Genomic DNA, 24,170 nt, shown 5'->3' with positions numbered 1-24,170 from the left:
AACTGAAACTCGTGAAAGCATAAGGACCCTCCTACAGTAGCCTCCTCAGAGTTTTTGATTCTTGAGTTAGTATACACTGAGCAATCTGTCAATTATAAAGTTTACCTGTTGGTCCTGATTCTTACTTTGGGCTTCTACTCTATTAAGCTGTGAGTGAGTCTCTGTATCTGTCTGTCCATCTCTCCAATGTTCAAGGCAGCAGTTTGACCTGTGACCTCAATCCTCCGACCAGTCTAAGAGGAGTTGTTCATTTTTCATTTTGTTCAGGTTTTTTCTTGTTGTGAGGACGGAAGTGACGACTTCCAAGCTCTTTACATATAGGACCAGAAATCAGAATTCTTCTTTGGATTTATTTTGGTCATTGTCTTCTGCTTTCTTGGGTGGAAACATGGATTATTGATTTTAAGCCTGCCTTTTCTCAGCTCAGCATTTAATGCCGTAAATTTCCTTCAAAGCACTAAATTAGATGTGTTCCACAAATTTTGATGTTGTGTTTCCATTATCAATCAGTTGAAATATTTTCTAATTTCCTTTGTAATTTTTTTGGCCATGGATTATTTAGAAGTCCAATATTCAATTTCCCAATATTGGATTTTCTTCTAGATATCTTATTGTTCCTGATTTCTAATTTAATTCCAATGTGGTCAAAGGAACATACTCTAAGTTTTCAGATTTTTGAAATTTATTGAGTCTTGTGTAATGGACCTACGTATGATCTCTCTTGGTGACTTTTTTTTTTTTTTTTTTTTTTTGGGGTACGCGGGCCTCTCACTGTTGTGGCCTCTCCCGTTGCGGAGCACAGGCTCCGGACACGCAGGCTCAGCGGCCATGGCTCACGGGCCCAGCCGCTCCGCGGCATGTGGGGTCTTCCCGGACTGGGGCACGAACCCGTGTCCCCTGCATCGGCAGGCGGACTCTCAACCACTGCGCCACCAGGGAAGCCCATTGGTGACTATTTCTAGTGCACTTTCAAACCTGTGTTCTGTAGTTGTTGGGTATAGTGTTCTATAAACCATTAGGTCAGGGTGGCTGATGCTTCATTTAGATCTTCTGAATTCTTACAGATTTTTTAAATTATTCTATCATTCTCTGATAGAGGATATAATAAACTTTAGTTATGATTGAGGATTTGTCTGTTTTCTTTTTTAGTTCTGTCAGGTTTGCTTCATGGGTTTTGAACCTCTCATTAGGAACATTCACTTGATATGTTTTCTGATACATTTTTATTATAGTGAAGTCTCTTTATCACTGGTAATGTTCATTATCTTGAAGTCTTTTATCTGTATGTAATATAGCCACCTTTCAGCTTTCTCATATTAGTGTTTATATGGCCTCTTTTTCCATTCTTTTACTCCAAGACAGTGATATAGTTGTGCCTTGTTTTTTTACCCTAGAGACTCTTCAGATAGGATCTGAGACTTCTGCAGTTCTTTTAGCTGTGATCGTCTGTTGTTTTACAGGAGCCCTGTTGATATAGTGGCTTTTAATTGGGAAATTTAGTCCTTTAATATAATTTTTCATGTGGTTGGGTGTTAATCTACTATCTCTGTATGGTTTTTTTTCCCTTAACTGCTCCCTTTTTCCCTCATTTCTTGCCTTTTTTTGGATTATTTGAATTTTAATAATATTACATTGATTTCTCTATTCCCATTTCTAGGGAGACAGTTCTTCAAAAGTGTTTCACATTTCTTCATATCTTGTGAGCATGGCATTGGCTGCCCTTTGTTCCTGACCATCTTTTCAAGGATGTTTGTAGAGTGAATAACCTTGGAAGATTCAGTGCTTCCCTCTAGAGCAAGGGGGTGGCATCCTTACTTCCTATTCTAAAGGATTTAGATTCCCTAAGGTCAGATTTCCTTTCCTGTAATGCAGTCCCACTGTGTGTCTGGGTGTCATCTATCCTTCTTCACATTGCCCTGTGGAAATTGGGGCTCAGGAAACAGGCCTCAAAATGCTGATACTCTGCTGCTACTGCCGCAAGTAATAAACTTTGTCTCACCCCAGAGAGTTTTGTCTTTACCATCTCTCATGATACCGTGGCAGGCTGACTAGCTAACTAGGAAGTAGGGTGAAATCTCAGACCCCTTACAGTCTTGACATCCTTTACTCCCACCTCTTCCTTTGTGCTATTGCTTCATTGATAGTCCATCTTGTTACCTTACAGATTCCACAATTCACAATTAGAATTTTTGATTTAAATAGTCTTATGTCTTTTAAATAGTTAAAAAGAGAAAAGAGAGAAATACATATTTTACATGTAACCACTTATTTACCATTTTTGTACTTCCTGCCTTTCTGAAGATTGTAGTTACAATGTGCCATCATGACCCTTTATCCTGAAGAACTTTTTACAGCATTTCTTTAGTGAAGGTATTTTGGCAGTGCAGTCTCTAAGTTCTTGTTCTTACAGAAATGTCTTTATAAAGCATTTTTGAAGTGTGTTTGGCAGCATATAGAATTCTGGCTTAGTTTCTTTTTCAGCACCTTAAATATGTCATTACATTGTCTTTTGGCCAAAATTTCATGTGTCTGATGAGAAGTTAGTCTTCATTTATCATCCTTTCCCTATATGTATTTTGTCATTTTTCTTTTGCTTTTTGTTTGTATGTTTTGGTTTGGTTTTTTAAATAATTTTTTCTTATCGTGCTCTGAATTCACAGCATTTTTAAAAAATTTATTTTTAATTTATTTTTGGGTGTGTTAGGTCTTCGTTGCTGCGTGCGGGCTTTCTCTAGTTGCGGCGAGTGGGGGCTACTCTTTGTTGCGGTGTGTGGACTTCTCATTGTGGTGGCTTCTCGTTGCGGAGCATGTGCTCTAGGTGCATGGGCTTCAGTAGTTATGGCACGCGGGCTCAGTAGTTGGGGCACACGGGCTTAGTTGCTTCGTGGCATGTGGGATCTTCCTGGACCAGGGATCGAACCCATGTCCTCAGCATTGGCAGGCAGATTCTTAACCACTGCGCCAGCAGGGAAGTCCCTGTTTGTTTTTATTCAGTTGGGATTTTTTTGAGATTTGGGGCTCTGATATCTTTCACTAATTGGGGGAAGTTTTTGGTCATCATTTTATTAGGTAATTTCCTGTTCTATTATGTTTCCTTTCCTCTATGACTCCACATTAACCTGTGTTATACCACTTGATATTTCCCCTCAGGTCTCTGAGGCCCTGATTTTTCTTCATTCTCTTTTTTTTGGCCACGCTGCACAGGTTGCTGGATCATAGTTCCCTGATCAGGGATTGAACCGGGCCCTTGGCAGTGAAAATGCAGAGTCCTAACCACTGGACTGCCAATAAATTCCCATTTTTCTTCATTCTTTTTCTCTTCCTTCTTCAAATTTAATAAGTTCTGTCTTCAACTCCAGTGACTCCTTGATGTCTCCTTTCTGCTGTTAAGCCCACTTAGTGAATTTTTCGTTTCAGGTTTAGAATTTTTATTTGGCTTTTTTTTTTTTTTGCGGTACGCAGGCCTCTCACTGATGTGGTCTCTCCCGTTGTGGAGCACAGGCTCCGGACGCGCAGGCTCAGTGGCCATGGCTCACTGGGCCCAGCCGCTCCGCGGCATGTGGATCTTCCCGGACCGGGGCGCAACTCCGTGTCCCCTGCATCGGCAGGCGGACTCTCACCCACTGCACCACCAGGGAAGCCCTGGCAGTTTCTTTATAGTAACTATTTCCTTGCTGAAATTACAAATTTGTCCATTCATTATGCATACATCATCTTTTAAATTCTTGAACGTGTTTATAATAGGTGCTTTGGAGTGCTTGTCTGCTGATTGCATCATCTTAATCATCTCAGTGTTGGTTTCTGTTGACTACTTTTTCTTTGAGTATGGGCACATTTTCTTGTTTCTTTTTATGTCTAATGAATTTTGTTTGGATAGTGAACATTATGAAGAATGCATTGTAAAGACTGTGGATTTTTTTATATTCTTCTGAAGAGTCGGGTCTGTTCTAGAAGGCAGTTAACTTTGGCTGGATTCAGTCTTTCACGCTCAGGCACCATTGTGGTGGGCTGCAGCTGAAATTTCCGCCCAGCCTTTAGTTGCTGGGGTTTTTTTGGTTTGTTTCTGCGAGAACTCTGTTGTCTTCTCCTGGGGTTGCATAATTTAGTGGTGAGCCACGTTTTGTGGCTGATTTTCTCTCTAAATTTGGGGGCTTATGTCCTCTGCAGGCTTTTTCCCTACGATTCCCCTTGTAACTTTCTGATTAGTCTACCAGACTAAACTCTAATATTTGCCATCTCAAGCAAGTAAATGTGCTTTTCCTTGCAACTCCCACAGGCAAAAAGCTGTAAATTTGCAAATCTCACTCACTGCACTCTGTCTTTCAACAGTAAGCTTCCCTATAGTTTCTACTTGCTTTTGGTTCTTCTCCAGAGATTTCAGATATTGGGTTTAAGTAATATTTTCTCAGATTTCATAATTGGACAGGAGAGTTAATCTCTGCTATTCGTCCACTTCCTTTTTATAATAATCTTTGAAAACATTGCTTCTAAGCCCTAAAGTAGAACAATCTCAAGCTGAGTAATATAGATTTTATTCTGTAAGCAGGAAGTATCATCCAGAAATGCTTTACTTGTGTTTGAAAGTTGAGAAAAATTCTTTTTATTTTTTTTAAAGAATGGGCATACATAAATCTGAGAAGCTTTTTATTTTAGAAATAAGTGCTTGAAAGAAGCAAATTACCAATCAATTATCACTACAAACTTTTTTGTATATAAGGTTCAGGTATATATTTTGACCACTTCTTTCTATTATAATTTTAGGATGCCTTCTTGAAAATCATTCGAAATGAGGGCATTAAATCCCTGTGGAGTGGCCTTCCTCCTACCTTGTAAGTTGAAATTTAATATTTTTCTTACTAAATGATGGTTGTTATTTTGCCTTATAATCAGCCTCGTTGGACAACATCATGCATTTTTAATGTTAGTGCTTTTTCATTTTCTAGAGTATTTTTTTGTGAATCTCACAGCTGTCCACATATTTGATGATTTGCTGGAAGGATTCACAGGACCTAAAGAAGGTGATAATCATGTCTGTGGTTTATTACAGCAAAAGAAACGAAGCAGAATCAGTAAGGGGAAAGGACACAACAGGAGTCGACCAGGCAAAGGCACCCTGAGCCCTCCAGTGTGACACTGCAGAGCGTGTGCTGCTTCTCCCAGCACCGAGCTGCAGCAGCACACGCAGTGTTTCTGTCTCATGCAGCCCTGGAGTCTGAGTCTAGGGCTTGTATTGCGGGCTGATGACATAGGCACATTCTGTTTGTGACCAGCTGTGATTACCAAAACTCCAGCGCCCCAAAAAGCAAGCAGATGTTCACCAAAAATCACATCATTTGCACAAACCAACCTAGACAAGCTGGTTTAGTGCTCCAGACATACAGAAAAACCTTGTTACAGGGAACATTCCAAGGGCTAAATTCCTTGGGGGTGACCAAAGGTCAAGCAGGCAGATAGGTCCTCCTGAAGATACAGATTAGAGCAGCTAGGCCTGCTGTGTTCACTTTGGTGCACAAGCATAACTTTTTTTTTCATGTTCAGAAATTAAGAATTTAGTGTTCATTTGACTGTTTATTTTACTAAAATAATGAGAGGTATTGTGCTATGTATACTTTCCTTTTCCAGATAATTATAATTCTCTACTAACTAGCTATTATATGAATTAACATGACAAGCTAGTAAGGCTGGATGTAAAAATCCCATAATATCTTGACTTTCTCTGCCTCCTTTCTTTCTAATTTATCTTTTTATAGAGCAAATTAGTCAGTTTTGAGGCATATATTCTAAACAGTGCCTGAGGTTATAAAGTTAGCGGTAGATCCAAGAGCAGCAGTCGGTCTTATTCCTACATTCTCATCGTCACACTTCACCGTAGAACATCAGGCATTTCCATGTGTGGTCTGTTAATGTCCTTGGTTAGGCCATAAACAGACTGGTTTTTTGTTGCATTAATATTTATGACATGACAGTACCTGCAACTTTGTGTTTAATTAATGACTCCCTCTTAATATTTTCATTTAAAAGAATAAGTCATTGGAATTTCCTCAAAACTCTAGTATATATAATTCCAGAGACATTAATTGTAATTTATTTTCAGTTATAAATAGGTATGGTATATGGTCCACAGTTCAAAAGAATTTTACAATTGTGCTTGTACTTTTAACTTTAGTGATTTTCATGTTATCGTAATGTAGTTGGGAAGGAAGACCAGAAACAGAGTAAGTCAAGGAGATAGAGAAGTCCTCATTTGTCTTTTCCTATTTATGACCTGACTGGGTGCTCTGTAACTTAACTTCCCAACTACAATATAAACCTTTGGAGAGCACATACCTACTTTACACCTTTTTGTTGCCTAAGTTAAACACTAATAATTTTTTAAATTAAAAAAAAAAATGATCTCATGGCTGATTTGTTGTGGTTTTCAGCTTATATAAAATAGAAGGATTTTATCTTATATTTAATAATAAGAATATGCTTAAGCCTTTGACAATGTTGTACAAATCTTTTTGTGTTTCTAACAGAGTGATGGCAGTTCCTGCCACAGTTATTTATTTTACCTGCTATGATCAATTAACTGTTCTTCTGAGATCTAAATTAGGAGAAGGTGAAAGCCACATACCAATTGTTGCTGGAATTGTGGCTAGACGTAAGTAATAAATTACTGTATTTTCATTCTGATTTCTGCTTAACGCTTGTTTTAAAATTTTGATATTCATAGAGAATTTGTTTAAAATACAGAGTATTGGTAAAGATATATTTTGCATTGTAGTTTGTACTGATTTGTTAATATCTATACTCTAGAAGTCATATTGTATGGTGATTGCTATCAGAATGAGATGGGATCAACCTATCCCTGTCAAATCTTGGACAGAGATTTGAGATTTTAGACTTTAGATTCTAGATTTTAGGATGATAACAAATAGCTGTCAAATTAACGCCAACGTCTTTAATCATTTTCCTTATAGACTTTGAGATTCAGAGTTTAATCATAAGGAAATTTGCCTCTGCACAGAAGGACATTTTTCTCTGTGCAGTGGAAGTGAGGTTTGTAGTAGTCCTGGTTGATGTATAAGGGTTGTGGAACTGCTCTTGAAAGAGCTGAAACCAGAAAGAGTAAGGTATGTGAAATAGCTTTATCAAGGAAAAAAATCTGAGCCAGTATGGTTGGTATCATAAGATATTTGATTTTAAGGTTTGCTTCATTTCAGAATAAAAGCTTAAAATAAAAAAATGCATGAAATATTAATTTTTGCATGTGTGTTTTCATAATGCATGGCTTTATTTTTGTTGTATTTGCTTGTTTGTACTAGTTGGTGCAGTAACTGTAATAAGTCCACTGGAATTGATTAGAACCAAGATGCAATCTAAGAAGTTTTCTTACGAGGAACTGCATCAATTTGTCAGCAAGAAAGTGTCTGAAGATGGTTGGATTTCCCTCTGGAAGGGCTGGGCTCCTACCGTTCTTAGAGATGTACCATTCTCAGGTAGGGTTTATCTGCAGGTTTGCCTTACATATCACTTTTAAATCAAGTAAATTTTAAACCCTTTAAGGCTAAAGGTAAGTTATCTTCTTTAATGACCACACACTCCTAGTTCAGTGTTGGGCTCTCAGATCTTGATAAGTATTTACTGAATGAACAGTTTCTAATTCAAGCCTGGCTTTCTTTTCTCTTTGTGTTTATGTTTAATTTCTTTTTAAACATTAATTGGTGTGTATTCATAGTTAGATAATGCAAAGTACCTTTAAAATTAAGTCATAATTAGTAAGATAAGTAAAGTACTACAAATCAAGATATTATAAAATACATTTGAGGGACTTCCCTGGTGGTGCAGTGGTTAGGAATCCGCCTGCCAATGCAGGGGAAACGGGTTTGATCCCTGGTCCGGGAGGATCCCACATGCCGCGGAGCAACTGAGCCCGTGTGCCACAACTACCGAGCCTGCGCTCTAGAGCCTGCAAGACAACTACTGAGCCCATGTGCCACAACTACTGAAGCCTGCGCGCCGCAACAAGAGAAGCCACTGCAATGAGAAGCCTGCACACTACAACAAAGAGTAGCCCCCGCTCGCCACAACCAGAGAAAAGCATGTGTGCAGCAACGAAGACCCAATGTGGCAATAAATACATACATACATACATACGTTTAAGACCACCTGTGAATTATATTGACTCCTACTTTTTTCAGTTATTAAAGATAAAAATCTCCCCCACTGAGTGTCCTGTAGGGACTGTTAATAAATCAGATTTGAGATAGTTCTAATCATTGAATTATACAAAGGGAGAAAAATCATGATAAGAAGTGCAAAAATAACAAATAACTTGTAGAATGTGCATACTTCAGTAGTGTTGGGTTGGCCAAAAAGTTCTTTTGGGTCTTTGGTAACATGGGAAAATCCCGTGGCCAACCCAGTATTTCTCTCGTGAATCTCAGAGGTTTCCATTTAAAACCTGGAAGATTGCAGCAGTATTTACAATAGCCAGGACATGGAAGCAACCTATGTGTCCATCGACATATGAGTGGATAAAGAAGATGTGGCACATACATAGAATACAATGGAATATTATTCAGGCATAAAAAGGAGTGAAATTGAGTTATTTGTAGTGAGGTGGATGGACCTAGAGTCTGTCATACAGAGTAAAGTAAGTCAGAAAGAGAAAAACAAATACTGTGTGCTAACACACATACATGGAATCTAAAACAAAAATGGTTCTGAAGAACCTAGGGGCAGGACAGGAATAAAGATGCAGAAGTAGAGAGTGGACTTGAGGACACGGGGAGGGGGAAGGGTGAGCTGGGAAGAAGTGAGAGAGTGGCATGGACACATATACACTACCAGATGTAAAATAGATAGCTAGTGGGAAGCAGCTGCATGGCACAGGGAGATCAGCTCGGTGCTTTGTGACCACCTAGAGAGGTGGGATAGGGAGGGTGGGAGAGAGACGCAAGAGGGAGGGGTTATGGGGATGTATGTATACATATAGCTGATTCACCTTGTTATACAGCAGAAACTAACACACCATTGTAAAGCAATTATACTCCAATAAATATCTTAAAAAAATAAAATATAAAACCTGGAAGAAATAATTATTGAGAACCCTTGTATTAACATTCCTTTCTTTTTCCCTTTGACTTACTCCTTTTCTTGGGCTGTCATTCACATCTCTGCATCTTTCCCTTTCCATTAGTATTTTTCTTCAACGTTTTGTGTTCAGTTATGCTTTTTAGAAACATCATAAATTCCTAGACCAATACTTTTTCATTTTTTAAATTATATTTGATACATTAAAAGTAATGAAGATATAAATTATGCAGTGCACTAATAAAATGGACACCTGTGAAGTCATCACTTCAATATATGAATTAGAATATTGAACTTTTAAAATCATGAAATCACATACGTCCACCTCCACTGTTACATCCTCAGTGGTAACCACTCACACTGAATTTTTATCGTTTATTTGATTTCTAAAAAGTAGTTTTACCATGTATGTATTACTGCTAAATAATGTTAGTGACTTTTGCCTATTTTTGAGGTTTATAACTTATTTTACTCAAAAATGTAAGATTCATTCTTGGTTTTCATGTGTAACTGTTTTGTTTTCACTCGTGTTTATGTCTGAGAAAACAGTGCTGTGAACATTTTTTTTTTAATGTGTATGGGTGTAAGAATCTCTTCAGTTTTAGATTTGCTGGTTCATGTAAATATACACATTTTAAATTTTATGTGGTAATATCGAACCCTTTTCTAAAGTGATTGTGCAGATCACAACCACCAGCTTCCTGCTGCTTCATTTCAAACCCTCACCAGCACTTTTATTGCCAAAAGTTCTTAATTTTTGTTTACCTAGTAATATAAAATGGTATCTCACTTTAACTTATATTTCCCTGCTCATTAATGAGGCTGGACATGTTTCACTGGCCATTTATTTATCCATAATTGATTAGGGATTACGGCTGAAGTAAGTGTTCATTTCCTCTTCGTATGGATAGTTATCTGGGCATCATTTATTGAATAACCACACCTGCTGCCGGGATTTGTTGTGTCACCTGTCGTATCAAAGTTTCATATATGCATGGATGTGTTTCACTGGCCAATTTGTTTAACCCTGTGCTAACAGTACGGTACTTCTAAATTAAAGTGCGTAATAAAAAAATTTTCATGATACCTTTTTTTGTTTTTGCCGTAGGAATGTCCTTTTTCTTTATAACTCTTAAAGTCTTTTAGTAGAGATTTAAAATTTTCTTTATAAAGGTTACATATATAACCTCTTTTTCTAACATTCATTTATAGGTACCACTCACCCACAACTTTCAGTGCCTATTTTAAAAGACCTATTTAAAAAAAAGCTGTCTGAATCTTTGTGGCTGCTGCAGTGTTACCGTCAATTCTTGTCTGTTAGCTTATATTCAGCTACTTGTAAACTCTTATAGATTCTAATTTGCCTATCTTTTACGTTTTCTATGTAGACAATAATATGTAAATTGTAACTACTTTATTTCTTCATTTTTTAATAGTTACAGCTTTTTTTCTATGAATACTGTGCTTCCTGTGCTGCCTAGTACAATTTTGAATAGCAGCGATAGTGTTGCATCCCTATCATTTTCCTCATTCTAAAGGGAATAGTTCTGTTGTTGCACCATTAATAATTTTTGCTACAAGTTCTTGACGCATATCCTTTATCAAGTTGGAGAATTTCCCTTTTATTCCTAGGTTTCTAAGACATTTATTTGCTTTAAATGAAAGTGTATTGAATTTTATAAAATGCTTTTCCATCATTTTTAGATGATCATACAATTCTGTTAATGTGGTATATGGCATCTAAAGTGCTTATTATGTTTACTGCCTTTGCATTCATCAGATAACTCAATTTAGTCATAGCATGTGATCATTTATGAGATAGTCTGGCTTCAGTTGCTGATTATTTTTTATTTTTTAGGATTTTTACATCAATGTTCATGAATGAGATGGAACTGTACTTTTCCTTTCCTCTCCTGTCCTTGTCAGGTTTTGAAATTAAAGTCCTACTTTTTACTGATGCATAGTTTTTTTGTTTATAAGAAGACGACTAGAATATAATTGAGAATTTTTTTTTTTTAAATCTCACCTAGTATGTGTCTAAGCAGAAAGCAAGGTGTGTCAAGACTAGAATTCTCTTTCCTTTAACATACAGTATTCCTTAACTATTTAAAGTCCACATTTAATTTCTAAATATGTGTTCATCTCATTCTCTGTTTTACAGCAATGTACTGGTATAACTATGAAGTTTTAAAGAAGTGGTTGTGTGCAAAATCTGGTTTATGTGAACCGACGTTTATGATCAACTTTACTTCAGGGGCATTATCTGGTTCTGTAAGTTTATTCTTTTGTTGTTAATATTCCACAATAGTGATAATTGTCTTACTAAAATAGAACAAAATATTATGTAGCATTTCATGTCTATTGAGATAGTACTTTGGGGCTGCAGTGCTTTAAAATTTTTATAAGTATTTACTACCCTATTTTGAAGATAAATTACTAGCCATTAAATATTTTAAAATGCAAATACATTATATTTTTCTGAATCTTCTGGATTTGTTAGATGACAGTTGTGATAATGGTAAGAGTTTAAATAGCACTTTATTCTTTACAAGGTATTTGGCAGTTTGGTCATTAAATGCCAGTAGATCTGGTTAGTTAGTATTTTATAGAGTGTCATCTCATATGTATAATCGGATTGAATAGAAGGAATTTCATCCTTTGCTGCTAATTCCTGTTTCTTTGGGAACATTTTGGCTGAGCACCTCTTAAAAGAATTTTAATAAAAGTTATAGTCAGAAGGGAGGAATCTCAAATGACCATTTTTGGGTAGTAGAGAGTTCACCTTTTGCCACCCCTCCACATAATGAAAAGCTGTGTAGTGGACTTCCTTTATGCACATTCTCATCACCATGATCTTGCTCACAAAGAGCTTTCTTATACCCACATACTTAGAAAATGAATTTGTGATGACACAGAGTGATGTGCTGACATATTGGAACCAAATGAAAACAAGAGTGAAGGAGCATAGTGAGGTCATGGAGACCTGCAGAAAAGTACTGGAGTAACTGTGTCAGAAAACCTAGGCTAAGGAAGCCCCTGAGATTGTGCTCAAAATTTAGACGTGAATATTCCCGGGTCTGAGATCTTATCAAATTAAGCCTAGTGGGGTATAAAACTATTGAGGTAAAAGAGCAATTCTTTTTAGCAATTTAAGTAGTTAGAATACCAGCAAAATCTTTTCATTATCTTTCTTATTTGTGAGGTGATTAAAAGTAACTTGATTTTATTTTATTTATATATTAATCCAGCACGAATGAAGAAAAACAAGTACTATTTATATTTAGAGATTCATAACAGTTGGAATTATAGAACCAATTCTGTACTTAATGCTTTATATCTTAAAAAAAAAGGCTATATATCCTATAGCCATTGAATAATGGCTATAGGCTGTTGTCCCAGCTTTCCAGTAATACGAAGGAACGTTCTCTATTCTACTACTTCTGCCTAACATAGAAAATTTATTTTAAAAAATTTTAATGATTTAGAAAATATTGCTGCCTTTTGACTGTTATCAAATAACAGCAGAAAAAGCACATCAGTGGGACAATGTCCAGGCTTTCTGTCAGAAAACAAAATAGCCTAAACCATATCATTTTACCAAGTGTCAGGCTCATACCACATTGTTGCTACCTTTGATACTCCCGTCGGCCCTCCCTATCCAGAGGTTCTGCATCTGCAGAGTCAACCTATTCGATTCCTGATTGTTGAATCCACGGATGCAGAACCGCAGATATGGAGGGCCGCCTCTACTGCACCATTTTATATAAGGGATTTGAGCATCTGCAGATTTGCGTATCTGTAACCAATACCCCCAGATACTAAGGGACAACTGTATGTGTTAGATTGTGGAGATGGAGACACAATAATTGATTTTATCTTACCTGAGATCTTTGAAACTGATTTCAAGAACTTAAATCTTTTAACATTGACAGGTGAAATAAATATAATGATTTTAAAGGGTATTTTATGAGCATATTGGCCAAATGTGAGTTGGGAAGCAAAAAATAGAGACCAGGTTTTACTTTGTATGATTGTATCAAATATTATGAGACATTCTTCAGGGAATTTATTATTTCAAAAAACCTTCATTGCTTAATTAGGGCATTATGAAAATAATTGTTAAATTGATTCATTTTGAGGTAAGTTTTAAAAAATGTGACTTGTGAGCTACATTTGATAAATATGTTGAAACCTATAAAGAAAAGGTATATAGAACTAAAAGTACATTTTCTTTATTTAAATTTAATTTTAAATTATTTTAAAAACATTTGTTGGAAAATTTTAAATGCTTACTAGATACTTGAGAAGTTCCACTTTAAAATATTATACCTTCATATGTAGAAAAGGAATAATGGAACACACAGGAGCATCAGAAAATGTGAATACTGGTTTCAGAGTCAAAGAGGTCTGGTTGGAATTCTGACTCTGCCACTGATAGTTGTGTGACCTCAGGAGAATAGGGGAACTTTTCTGAGACTGTTTACTTACTCCTGAATTTTGGGAGGAATATATAAGACATATATCTGTTTTCTTTAATAGAGCTTCTTTTAAAATACCTCTGGTTTCATTTTATGTTTCAGTTTAGCTGTGATTTTTATTACTATCCTTATTAAGTAATGTGCTAATTAGAATATTAAAATACTTTAGGAAAAATAGATTTAAATCAGTTTTACTTTTTGTTAGTTTGCAGCTGTTGTAACTTTGCCATTTGATGTGGTAAAAACACAAAAGCAGACACAACTTTGGATGTATGACAGTCGGAAAAGTAAGTGTAATGAATTTACAACATTTTTAAGATGCCATGAAAAATTTTTTCTTTCCAGATACTAAGTTAGGAATATCTAAAATAGGGAAAACAAGACTTTTTTTTTCCTTTGTTACCTTACTCTTTATCTAACTCAAACTAATACACGGTCAGAATGGAATACCCAGAAAAAAATACTCTAAACCTAAACAAAAAATTTAAGAAATCTTAAAGACTATGTATTTTGCCTGCCATGAGTTAAGTCTCATACCTGCTATGTAGAAGATTAAATTATGTAAGTAGTCTTTCAAATAAATGTAGGCAAACCAGGATGAAGGATAGGCAATTACTGGGAAACCTTTTTTCTTAGTGCATCTTGTTTCATTCGTATGCATACACATTTTGTTGTTGTTGTTGATTTTTTAGCTTCCCTTCTTTTGATGTGTTTTCTCTGCCTATTATCCCATCTACTTCTTTATAACCTCTAATTTCTTCTAGAACAAAAGCGTACTGTTAGTTGCTTCTACTAGATCCAGTCTGTCGTTATTATAGAAAGTATAGCAAGCCCACTGGAAATGGGGCTTCGATTGTTTCTGAAACATACAATTGTTAGGATTTGATAAATTTGAATGGTCAGTAGATGAGTGTTTATTTTATTGTTGTCTATGCTTGAAATATTTAATAATCACGGTGTTTCCTTACACTGTAAGAAGTTGCTTATCACCTGTAGGATTAGCTCTTTGATGTTGGATCTTTAGGCAGGAGATACTTTCGAGGTTCTGTTAGAGCTCTGCAGTGGCTTACCTCCAGTTGATAACTCTTTCTGTTCTTTCTCTTTTACATTAATTTCACCCTGCTATTAAAATAGAGACCAGTCTGGGACTTGAGTTCTATAAGATTAGAAATACCCAGCTACTTGGCCTCCTTTCTTTTACCAGTTGTTTCCAGAATTTAAATGAAATAATTTAAACATGAAGTATAAGTTACCAACTTGTAAAGTTTTTGTCATTGACTTTTTTTAGAAAGTTAAATTCCAGTCATAAATATTTTGTTCTTGGTTTTAAAATGTGTATGTAATTACTATATTTATACTTACACTATTGATAGTTTAGCTTCTTAAGTAAATCAACAAGACCTCATTTATCTTCATAGGCAGAGAATCTGATATTTTATATGAAAGAAATTTTGAGATAATGAGCCCCTCTTCATTAAGTGGCAAATTCTAAAAAGCTGTTTTTGAAAGCTATCTTTCTCTAATTTTTCCTTTTCCTAGGCATACTTAATAATACACACTTTAGTCTTTCTTCATGACAGAGTTGTCATCATTGTACACATTGATTACTGTAGAGTTTCATAATGCAGCTCTCAGAAGCTAGTGAGGATCACTTAGGAGTGTTTGCCCAACATTCAGTGGTCTGAGACCACGACTTTGAAATCTTCAGCTTCACAGTTTTCACATGGTAGTATGCCTACTTCTCGGCCGACTTTTTTCACCTGTTGCATCTAGTAGCCTGTGGGCTAAGCCAGATGTTTGTAATCGTTGTGTAAAATGAAGGTAAGCAAACTATGTATGAACAGCTTGTTCATGAGGTTTATGTTTGAACTTCAGTAACATCTGTTTTTGTTGTTTTCAAAAGATACATAAATTAGTTTTTACTGTGTTCCAGATATTTGAGTAATTGCAAATAAGTGAGATGTTACTGTTAGTTACAGGAAAAATCTTCCCTTTGGAGGAGACAGTGCTGCTTTAATTTATTTCAAGGCTGGTTCATCTAGTATTCAGAAAGGTTTTAATAAAGCAGGACCTCACTAGAGAGGAATGAACTGTTTTCCTCAAAACCTCTTTTTGGGGAAAAAAATTTTTTTTTAATGTATGCAATAAAAATTCATGAAAAATGGTTATCAGGGCTCTACTTTGGCTTTGGGAACCCCATGAAGATTTCTGTACATCTTTAAAAGTTTTCATTATGAAAGATTGTTAAGATGTGGAAAAAAGTACAAAGGATATACATACCACCAAGCTTAAGAAACAGACATCATCCATTCAGAAGAAGTCTTCTGTATATTCCTCCTTGACTGCATCTGGTCCTGTGTACCTTAAAACTTATTGCCTTCATGATTTTTTCTTTTTAATGAATCCAACTATTAAAAATAAGATTTAAAATAGCTCTTTAGGTAAACAGATCTGTTCTTACTATAGTGAAACGATATACCACAAAGGCCATAAACACTCTTTTATGTGTATTATCTGTATTAGAAATTAAGTGGTAATTTATTATAGCATCATTTCTTTATTTTAACAGTTTCTATGCCTTTGCAAATGTCAACGTGGGCTATAATGAAGAACATTGTTGCTAAGAATGGATTTTCTGGATTATTTACAGGTAAAAATATTTCCTTTATCAAACCATTGACTAAAATGATTACTTTTACCTTTAAATCTATCACCTTCCTAAATTACCTTTCAGTAGGAAATAACTGAAAATATTTCACATTTACTATTTCCTCCTAAATATCTTTGCTATAAAAGTTTAAAAATGTTAAATAACAGTAGATTTACTATTGATATTTCTAGGGAGGTGAGGAGTGAGCAGTTCGGCTTCTTCTTTGACAACAGTTTATGGGACAGTATTTCATATATCACTTCACTTACTTTGATAACTATCATCAGAACGAAACCAAATAAGTTACATTTAAAAAAATAAGGTAAAATTTGTTGTGAATTTTTTCTGTTCTCTTTCAGGCCTAATTCCTCGTTTAATTAAAATTGCTCCTGCTTGTGCTGTTATGATCAGTACATATGAATTTGCAAAGTCTTTTTTCCAGAAACAAAATGCTCGAAGACAGCAATACTAGAGATGCTATTTCAACCTGAAATAACAACCATGGCCAAATAATAAAATGGAGAATCTTAGACAAAAGCTTTTTTTCACCATTATCTTACAGTGGTTTTATATCTTTCTTATCTATAATTTAAATGAATAAAATTTCTACTTTGCATTTAAATCATAATCCTAATTTTTAAATAAATTTTTTATCCTAATTTTTGAGATTTTGAAAAAATCCAGAAATCATAACCATTGAGCATTCTTGTAAAGAAACGAAGAATTATCCTACACTGAAAGCAATAATCTCAGAGTTTGATACAAATCTTGGTTTAAGTTAATCCTATTGGGAGTGTGTCAGAGACAACAGAACATTTTGAATTGTGTGCTGAATGATGTAGAGAGTCTAAAAGAAAAATTCGCAAATCTTTTATACAATTTAAATCACGGACATAGATATTTAAGTATTTCAGCAAAGTAGATAATGGAAGGCAGTCTTCAGATAACATTATTCACATATACCACATATTACCTATTATTTTTTTAAATTCACATGCATTTGGTATTTTGTTTTTTTACCTTGTTACTGTTCTAAGGCCTCATGAATATTAGGATTTTTCTGATCAGAGGTGTATGGTTATTTTATCTTCATGAACCAAAAATATACTAATTTGTATGATATGCTGCTGTTTTTGATGACTAAAGACCCTGTATTATCTACTGTCTCTGCAAGAGAGAGGGAGCTTTTACTGCCTGTATCAGATGTTCACTTCAGTCAAACTTGGGTGTACAGTGGAAAACCACATTATATTCAGACCAGTAAAAATGCTCTGTCAGCACAGGTTTCAGCTGTCCTGTAATGTAAATATTACCATTTGTGGAGTTCTCTAGGTCATTTCTATTGGCTTGTTCTAGCAAAATTGAGACTATTACTACAGTATCAGTCACAGAGTATTTCCAAAATGTCCCTTGATTTTACACATCTCACATTAGTATGCTAGACCAAGAACTAAACAGGCAGCAGTTTCCTTGAAGAAAGAGCTTTTGGTCACTGGATGCTAATGCCTAAATAATTTAATGAATGTAAGAACGAAATAAAAAGGATATGATTTCAAGACAGGAAACAATATTCTTTTTTAATATTTTTGTTTTTCTCAGGATCTGTATCCTGGGAGAAAAAGCACTTTATTGCAGTCTCTGTGAATTTTATGAAAATGTGAAGCATTTTTTTCCCTAAAATAGAGTAATATATTTAAGTGCCAAATCTCTAGTGTTGGTAGAGGAACTAATGTTATTTTCTAATATAGCAGAAAACTGTTTATGTTTCACCAGAAATAAACTCTGTAGGGTTTGTATTTAACCTTTTGTGTTTATTTTATCCTGTGTTACCTTAAGTTTGCAACATATATATCCATAAAAATATATTTATAACTTTGACTTATATTTTCATTAAAATATTTTGTGCTTTCTTAAAATATCACTGTGCTTCTAGCTAAATATTTTCATATATAATCATTATGTTAATGCTATACTACACACATATACATAAAAAACACACACACATGAAAGTTTATCTTGAACACTGATGTTTAACAGTATTAAATTTAAATTTACCTTGGTTCTGCTAGGCTTCTTTTTGATAACTGGTAGAAAAAGGCAGAAAAATTTAGGTTTTGAAATGCTTTCAAAAAGCGGTCACGTATTTCAACTTAATGTCACTTATAAACAACGGAAGGGAAATTTTCATCCTCCCCCCACCCCACTACTGACTGCAGTTGTGAAAAATTCTTACTTTATGACTAGAATAACTTAAATAAATCTAATTCCCTACAGTTTTTCTAACATACATTACATGCAATGTATCTGAATGAAATGAAGGCTGAACTGAAGCTTTCTCTATACTCAAGTGGTCCAGAAGCATTAACAGTACCAACTGAAAAGCATTTGGTTACAAATTGTGTCCTTGGTAATGTTTCTGAAAGGAAACAGTTTCATTCTGTTAATGTTAATTTCTAACCTACACATTTAGATCTTTTAAGAAAAATGTCTTATGCAAGTATTACATGTTTGCTACCTTTCATATAATACACGTTTGACTTTTTAAAAAAGTAATATAGAATTAAAGTAAAATTTTCTTTTATTTCTAGGAAGACTATTCACTATGCTTATTTAGCCCCATTTGACTACTTTAAATCCTAACCTCTTTTTTTCTGGGGCACAAATTACAGGGATGTGGGAAAGTTTAGTGTATCACTTTAAATTTTTTTTCCAAAATGAACTTTTAAAAATAAATTACTGCTGTTATATTTTAATCTATCATTCAGCACGTACTGAGACCTTTTATGTGGTAGGCAGTATAAAAAGCACTGGAGATAAGATGACATTTCAGATACTCTCACTGGCCTTCAGGTTTCAGCTGTGATTGCTACAAGTATACAAAAGGAGTGATGGAAAAGCTGAAGAATTCTCCCCTCAGCCTGTGGTGGAGGGACTGGTCAGGAGATGCTTCTAAGATTAGGACATGTGATCCAATTAAACATACCTGGAGGTTGGGAGTCTTCAATCAGGCAGTGGTATTTAGCGCCAGTGGCTTGAGCGGAGAGTATACATGGCCATGAGGTAGGAGATAAGATTGGAGATGGAGTCCAAGGGGCCTTGTCCGCCAAAGGAGGAACAAGAAGCAACAGGGAGCCAAGTAAGTATTTTTGGCACAGCTTTAGAAGTTACAGTTGTGTTCTGTTTTGTTTTCCCCCCAAGACCAGTATTTTCTTTTAACTGAAAGAAAATAGAGTAGCACAGTTTAGCACAGCTATAGAACAGAAAACACTAGAATGTGTCACGTGTTAAGGCCAAGTGCTGTGTAGTGAAACTTTGGTTTTAGTTGGGTTTTAGAAAAATAACTGGCAGTATGAAAAATAGGACTTATAATAAGGTGATCTATTTAAAAACAAAAGTTTGGGTTTGGATTAAAATATATTTTTAAAAGGTACCACTGTGACATTGGTATAATTTTATCTTCTATCAGTGAAAAAAAACAAATGCTAAAGCAAAATACAAGGTGCTTTGCTTACAGAAGAGCAAAGTGGACTAGTTTAAAAAAAATAAGGAGCCCTGATGTTCAAAGCAGTCATGTGACATTTCCAAGGTAATCCAATGTATTAGTTTATCAAAACTAGAAACTGTAACCAACAGCAGGAAATCTAACAAAGAATTTACATAAGTTGTAAATTTGAGAAACATTTTTAACCACTTGAAAACTTGTATGTAAATCTAATAAAGATGACTTAAATAAAAACCAGCTGAGTCTACTTGGATTTTTAAGGTTTCTGTCAATCATAATTAATAGTAGTCTGTATTTGGTACTTACCGCTTAACAACTTATACATATGATTTTATTTAATGTTGACATCCTGATGCCATCAGGCAGGTGCTGAGAAGATGGTGATGTTTCCATTTTACAGGTGAGAAAACAAACATGGTTGTTACATAATAAAATCAGAACACTGCCAAAACCACTACTGTACTGTACCACTTCAAAAGATGTTGTCAGCTTTAAAGCATATCATGTCATTTAAAAAAAAATAAAACGTATTTAATTTGATACAAAATGAGGATTTCTCCGAAACCATTTTCATATTAGTATTTTAGGTGTTGATATACACTTACCACATTTGTTGAAACGAAAGTTCACTGTACATCTTAAATAAAGTAACTTTTTGTCAAGGAAAAAAATAAGACTGCTACTGCATGGTACAAAATGTTTAATATACATGCAACAAGTGTCGTACATCAAGGCAACAAAATACACATGGAAATAGTAGCATATAGTTCAGCATTCTATTTAGGGGAGGGTGTGTGAACAAGAAACACTACCACCTAAAATTAAAGATTGAGACATACCTCATGCAAACATTAACAAACTACCTCTATAACTAGTGTGAAATGAACTGTGTAGAAACCTGAAGTCACATTAGCAGATGAATTTTATACCAAGAGCTCCAAGAAAGGAGAAAAAGTCATTATCCTCAGATGTCATGTTTAAATCTGCATTTAGCAGCATGTTAAGATGCACAAGTTATTATACACATTAGGCAAATCTGAAAAACTTGATCAATTATGGAACCTTGTGTTTCTATATTATAAAAATGTATGGAAAAAATTTAACAATGATTTTTTTTTAATTACTGAAGGATAATAAATGACATTTGAGAGTGGACCATGAATGAAAGCATTTAAACATTCTGATAGCTGTTAGGAAAGCAGCAATAGTGCTTAAGGCTAGCCTAAAATTTTTGAAGTTCCCCTCCTTAACCATTGTCATTCCCTCCTCCCAAGGTTTCCACTGTCCTCATTTAAACCTTCCTTCTGTTCCCCCAGGCTGATTACAAATTGCTTTAGATACCTCTCACTCACAATAATGTGTACAGAATTAAGAAGAAAGGTACCATTTCTCAATATTTGCATTACTGCAAGTACTAAAGCCTCAAGCTAAAGGAATAAAGCTCTGAATATGTTCTGGTACATCTAAGATAATTTATTTTAAGGGATTTCAGGGCTTCTTTGTCCCTGAAATGACCCTGTTTGAATGGTCTTACATATAAGACTAGCCTTGTTACTATTTATTATCTTAAATTCCAAATGATGAGCATAAAGCTCTAAATATTTCAGAGAACCACCACACTCCCACATTTCTAATACAAAGAATGACTGTAACAAGTGCTTCTTGTCTCCTCTCAATCAAATATTTTAGGAGGAACATTCTATATGTCAAAGTTACTAAGTTTGAATGTAGTGTTTTGTTAACAAATAAAAATGGCATATGAAGTCCCCAATAAGTACTGTAGTAGCCTCTTCGTGTAAACAATGTATAAAAACTTCTTTGGCACAGCTGATCATGTTTTCCTCATATTACTTACTACAGAAAATATACTTCATACATTTTCTCTTTCAACATGGTGGAATTTTTAGGGACAAATGAACAGTTCCAAAATTTGCAAAAATTTAAAAGATGGCTCATGGCTTTTTAAAAAAAAAACTAATTTTTTACCTGTAGAAGTGGAGTAACTTTTAACATTAACATCAATTTTAAAATGAGATTATGGTATGATTAATGACGGAAGCTGTAAAGCATGTATGACACAATTCATTCTTGCATACGAGGCAGAAAAACAGCACTGGATGTCAGACACATTGTTAAGTATGGTGATTAGCCTACTGATCCTTAACTTTAAAAGCTTCTCAGATCTTTAAATGAACTTGAACTCTTTCCTGATAAAATACTTTTTCAAAATCTGTTCTACATTTTTAAATGTTTCCAGTTTATGAGACATAAATTTGATCAATTTTGAAATTGATAAACTTTTAAGAAAATCTTGGAAAAACAAAAACAAATGTATTCACTTTACCTTAATGGTCTAAAATACTGTAAAACACTTTCCCTGTGACCCTAACAACTTTAGTAACTGCCTAACGACACATCCTACAAAATTTATAAAATGTTAAGTGGAATGTTAGGTTGATGCCAAATGATAAAGAAAAACTGAATAAGCCACTGTGAAACTGCAGCTAAGAACCTTTCTCTTCACTTTAAAGACAAGGCATTTCAATATCAGAACTTGGGAAGAAATTCATGAAAAATGAAGTAACTCATTCTTAGAAAATTTAATCACTGAATAAAAGAGCAAAAGAAAATACTTAGCTTAAGTCTCTAGAATAAAACCTTGAACTCGGTCTCTGGCAATTATGACACGTTTAAATATATGAAAATCAGCTCAATAATAAATGTGTACAATTTGCCATGGATGATTAGAGGATCTCTGAAAGTTTTTTTTAAGCCTATTCATTTTTAAACTTCCTCAGTGACAAATATAGGAATTTTAAAATGAAAAGTGGCAGAGTCATTTTGTTTTCACTTAGAAGTTTACATGGAGTGGACTGAATTCTCTAATATAAGCGACAGAATTCCAGACATGTGCCAGAGCAATATAAAATTCCAGATGTTTTCCCAGCAGTCAAACTTACATAAATAGAACATTTGCAACATAAAAACTTTTGGCTTTTACATAAAATTTTTCAGGATGGAGTTAGACCTGGACTTGTCATCTCTGTTGTAGGACTTGCAAGGTAGTCATTAGATTTTAGGCTTGTTAGAGATTTGTAACTTGCCACTGATGTTAGAGACCCACAGAGACCAAGTAATGAGGGAGTATCTTCTTTACCTGAAAATTAGGATAAAATAACAAATATTTAATTTCCCTTGAAGCATAATACCAAAAAGATCCTAAAGCCATTAAAATCTTACATACTCTACAAAACAGTACAAACATCTAACTATAAAATCAAACACCTATATGTTAACATTTTTGATCTTTCAGTAGTTTCAGTGGTACCCTTATAAAACATTACAGAGGGAATATTTGTGCTTCTTGTAAAAGTTCTAGATATGGAAGTTTGAGATGTTTTGGAACAAGAAAGTTTACCTTGTTTTGGAGAATATGATCGTATTCAATTAGTAAAGAATAACAAAAAATTAAAGTAACAATACCAGTGCTCAGGCCACAGGAATACCAGGAAATCCGTATGTAGGTAACGTAATACAGCAGAAGCAGAATTGCTTCAATTCAGTTGGAGGGCTTGATCTGGGAAGTTTTTATTCACTTACTGAATAAATGTTTATTCAGCACCTACTCTGCATCAGGAGTATTGTTACACAGTGCTGGACTTCAGTAGGCCCAAGAAGGAGGAATAGCAGATCTGTTTCCGCAGCTGGGGAAAACAAGTTCTTTCCAGAGCTGAGTAAGTTTCAACCCACAGTGTGCAAGTACCAGCGATAAGTGGCTGGTCTGAGGCTGTGAAAGGCTAATAAGGTCTTTGAAAACTAGCGGTTTTCCAAAGAAGATGGAAAGCTTAGGTTTTACTCACATGGTTATAGAAGTATAAACTGAACCAGATATCAGATGTTTCTGAATATTACACATTGTTTCAAACAGTCCCTCTGCACTGTTCTCATAGTTGTCGTATTAATGCTTTAACCCACTTTGTCATACTGTATGATAACTGTGGGGCTCTCTCCTTTATTAAACTATAGACTCTGAGAAAGGACATGGAATTTGTTGTGTTCGTTATTATATTCCCAGTGCTAGCACACAGTAGACACTCATTAAATAATTATGTAATTAATGATAATTCAGTAAGAACTGCACTGGGACACGAACGAACTCCTGTGTTCTTTACAGCTATGTGCCCTGGGAAAAGGCATCTTCTCTGAGCCTATTCTTTCCTTTGTAAAATGAGAACAGGTACCAAAAGATGACAACATTAACTTCATAGTTTTGCTGACTAAAAAATACAGGAAAATACAACGGGTTAGGAAAAGATACAGAAGAGTAATTGTCACATTCAGGTTTCAAATGTTTTATCATCTTATGTCAGGATCAAAAGATATAGATGTTTCAAGAACCCTTTTAATGTCTAAGTTTAGAGACCTATTTCAGGCCAAAATGAGCTCTAGAGTTCCTGCTAAA

At 34.8% G+C, this 24,170-nt stretch overlaps 2 protein-coding genes across 17 annotated transcripts in view; one reads left to right on the top strand and one right to left on the bottom strand.

Annotated features, from left to right (window-relative positions):
- Positions 1–24,170, top strand: part of SLC25A40 (solute carrier family 25 member 40) — a 64,865-nt gene that overhangs the window by 37,953 nt on the left and 2,742 nt on the right. For 3 of the 7 annotated variants that reach the window (XM_019928847.3, XM_019928878.3, XM_004315495.4), the window contains 7 exons: positions 4,762–4,829; positions 6,519–6,643; positions 7,308–7,481; positions 11,240–11,349; positions 13,762–13,843; positions 16,126–16,206; positions 16,566–18,489. In XM_019928847.3, the coding sequence (XP_019784406.1) occupies positions 4,762–4,829; positions 6,519–6,643; positions 7,308–7,481; positions 11,240–11,349; positions 13,762–13,843; positions 16,126–16,206; positions 16,566–16,678 (753 nt within the window). In that variant the 3' untranslated portion in view covers positions 16,679–18,489. The other 4 variants (XR_002175105.3, XR_012333908.1, XM_019928860.3 and 1 more) reach the window with 4 other exon arrangements.
- The window catches only part of RUNDC3B (RUN domain containing 3B), a 148,231-nt gene continuing 144,452 nt past the window's right edge, over positions 20,392–24,170 (bottom strand). For all 10 annotated transcript variants that reach the window (XM_073809626.1, XM_073809630.1, XM_033862963.2 and 7 more), the window contains one exon: positions 20,392–22,865. In XM_073809626.1, the coding sequence (XP_073665727.1) occupies positions 22,821–22,865 (45 nt within the window). In that variant the 3' untranslated portion in view covers positions 20,392–22,820. The remainder of the gene's footprint in view (positions 22,866–24,170) is intronic.

Source organism: Tursiops truncatus, chromosome 9 (assembly GCF_011762595.2).
Source record: "Tursiops truncatus isolate mTurTru1 chromosome 9, mTurTru1.mat.Y, whole genome shotgun sequence".
Lineage (NCBI taxonomy): Eukaryota > Metazoa > Chordata > Mammalia > Artiodactyla > Delphinidae > Tursiops > Tursiops truncatus.
This window is presented reverse-complemented; position numbering and strand designations above follow the sequence as displayed.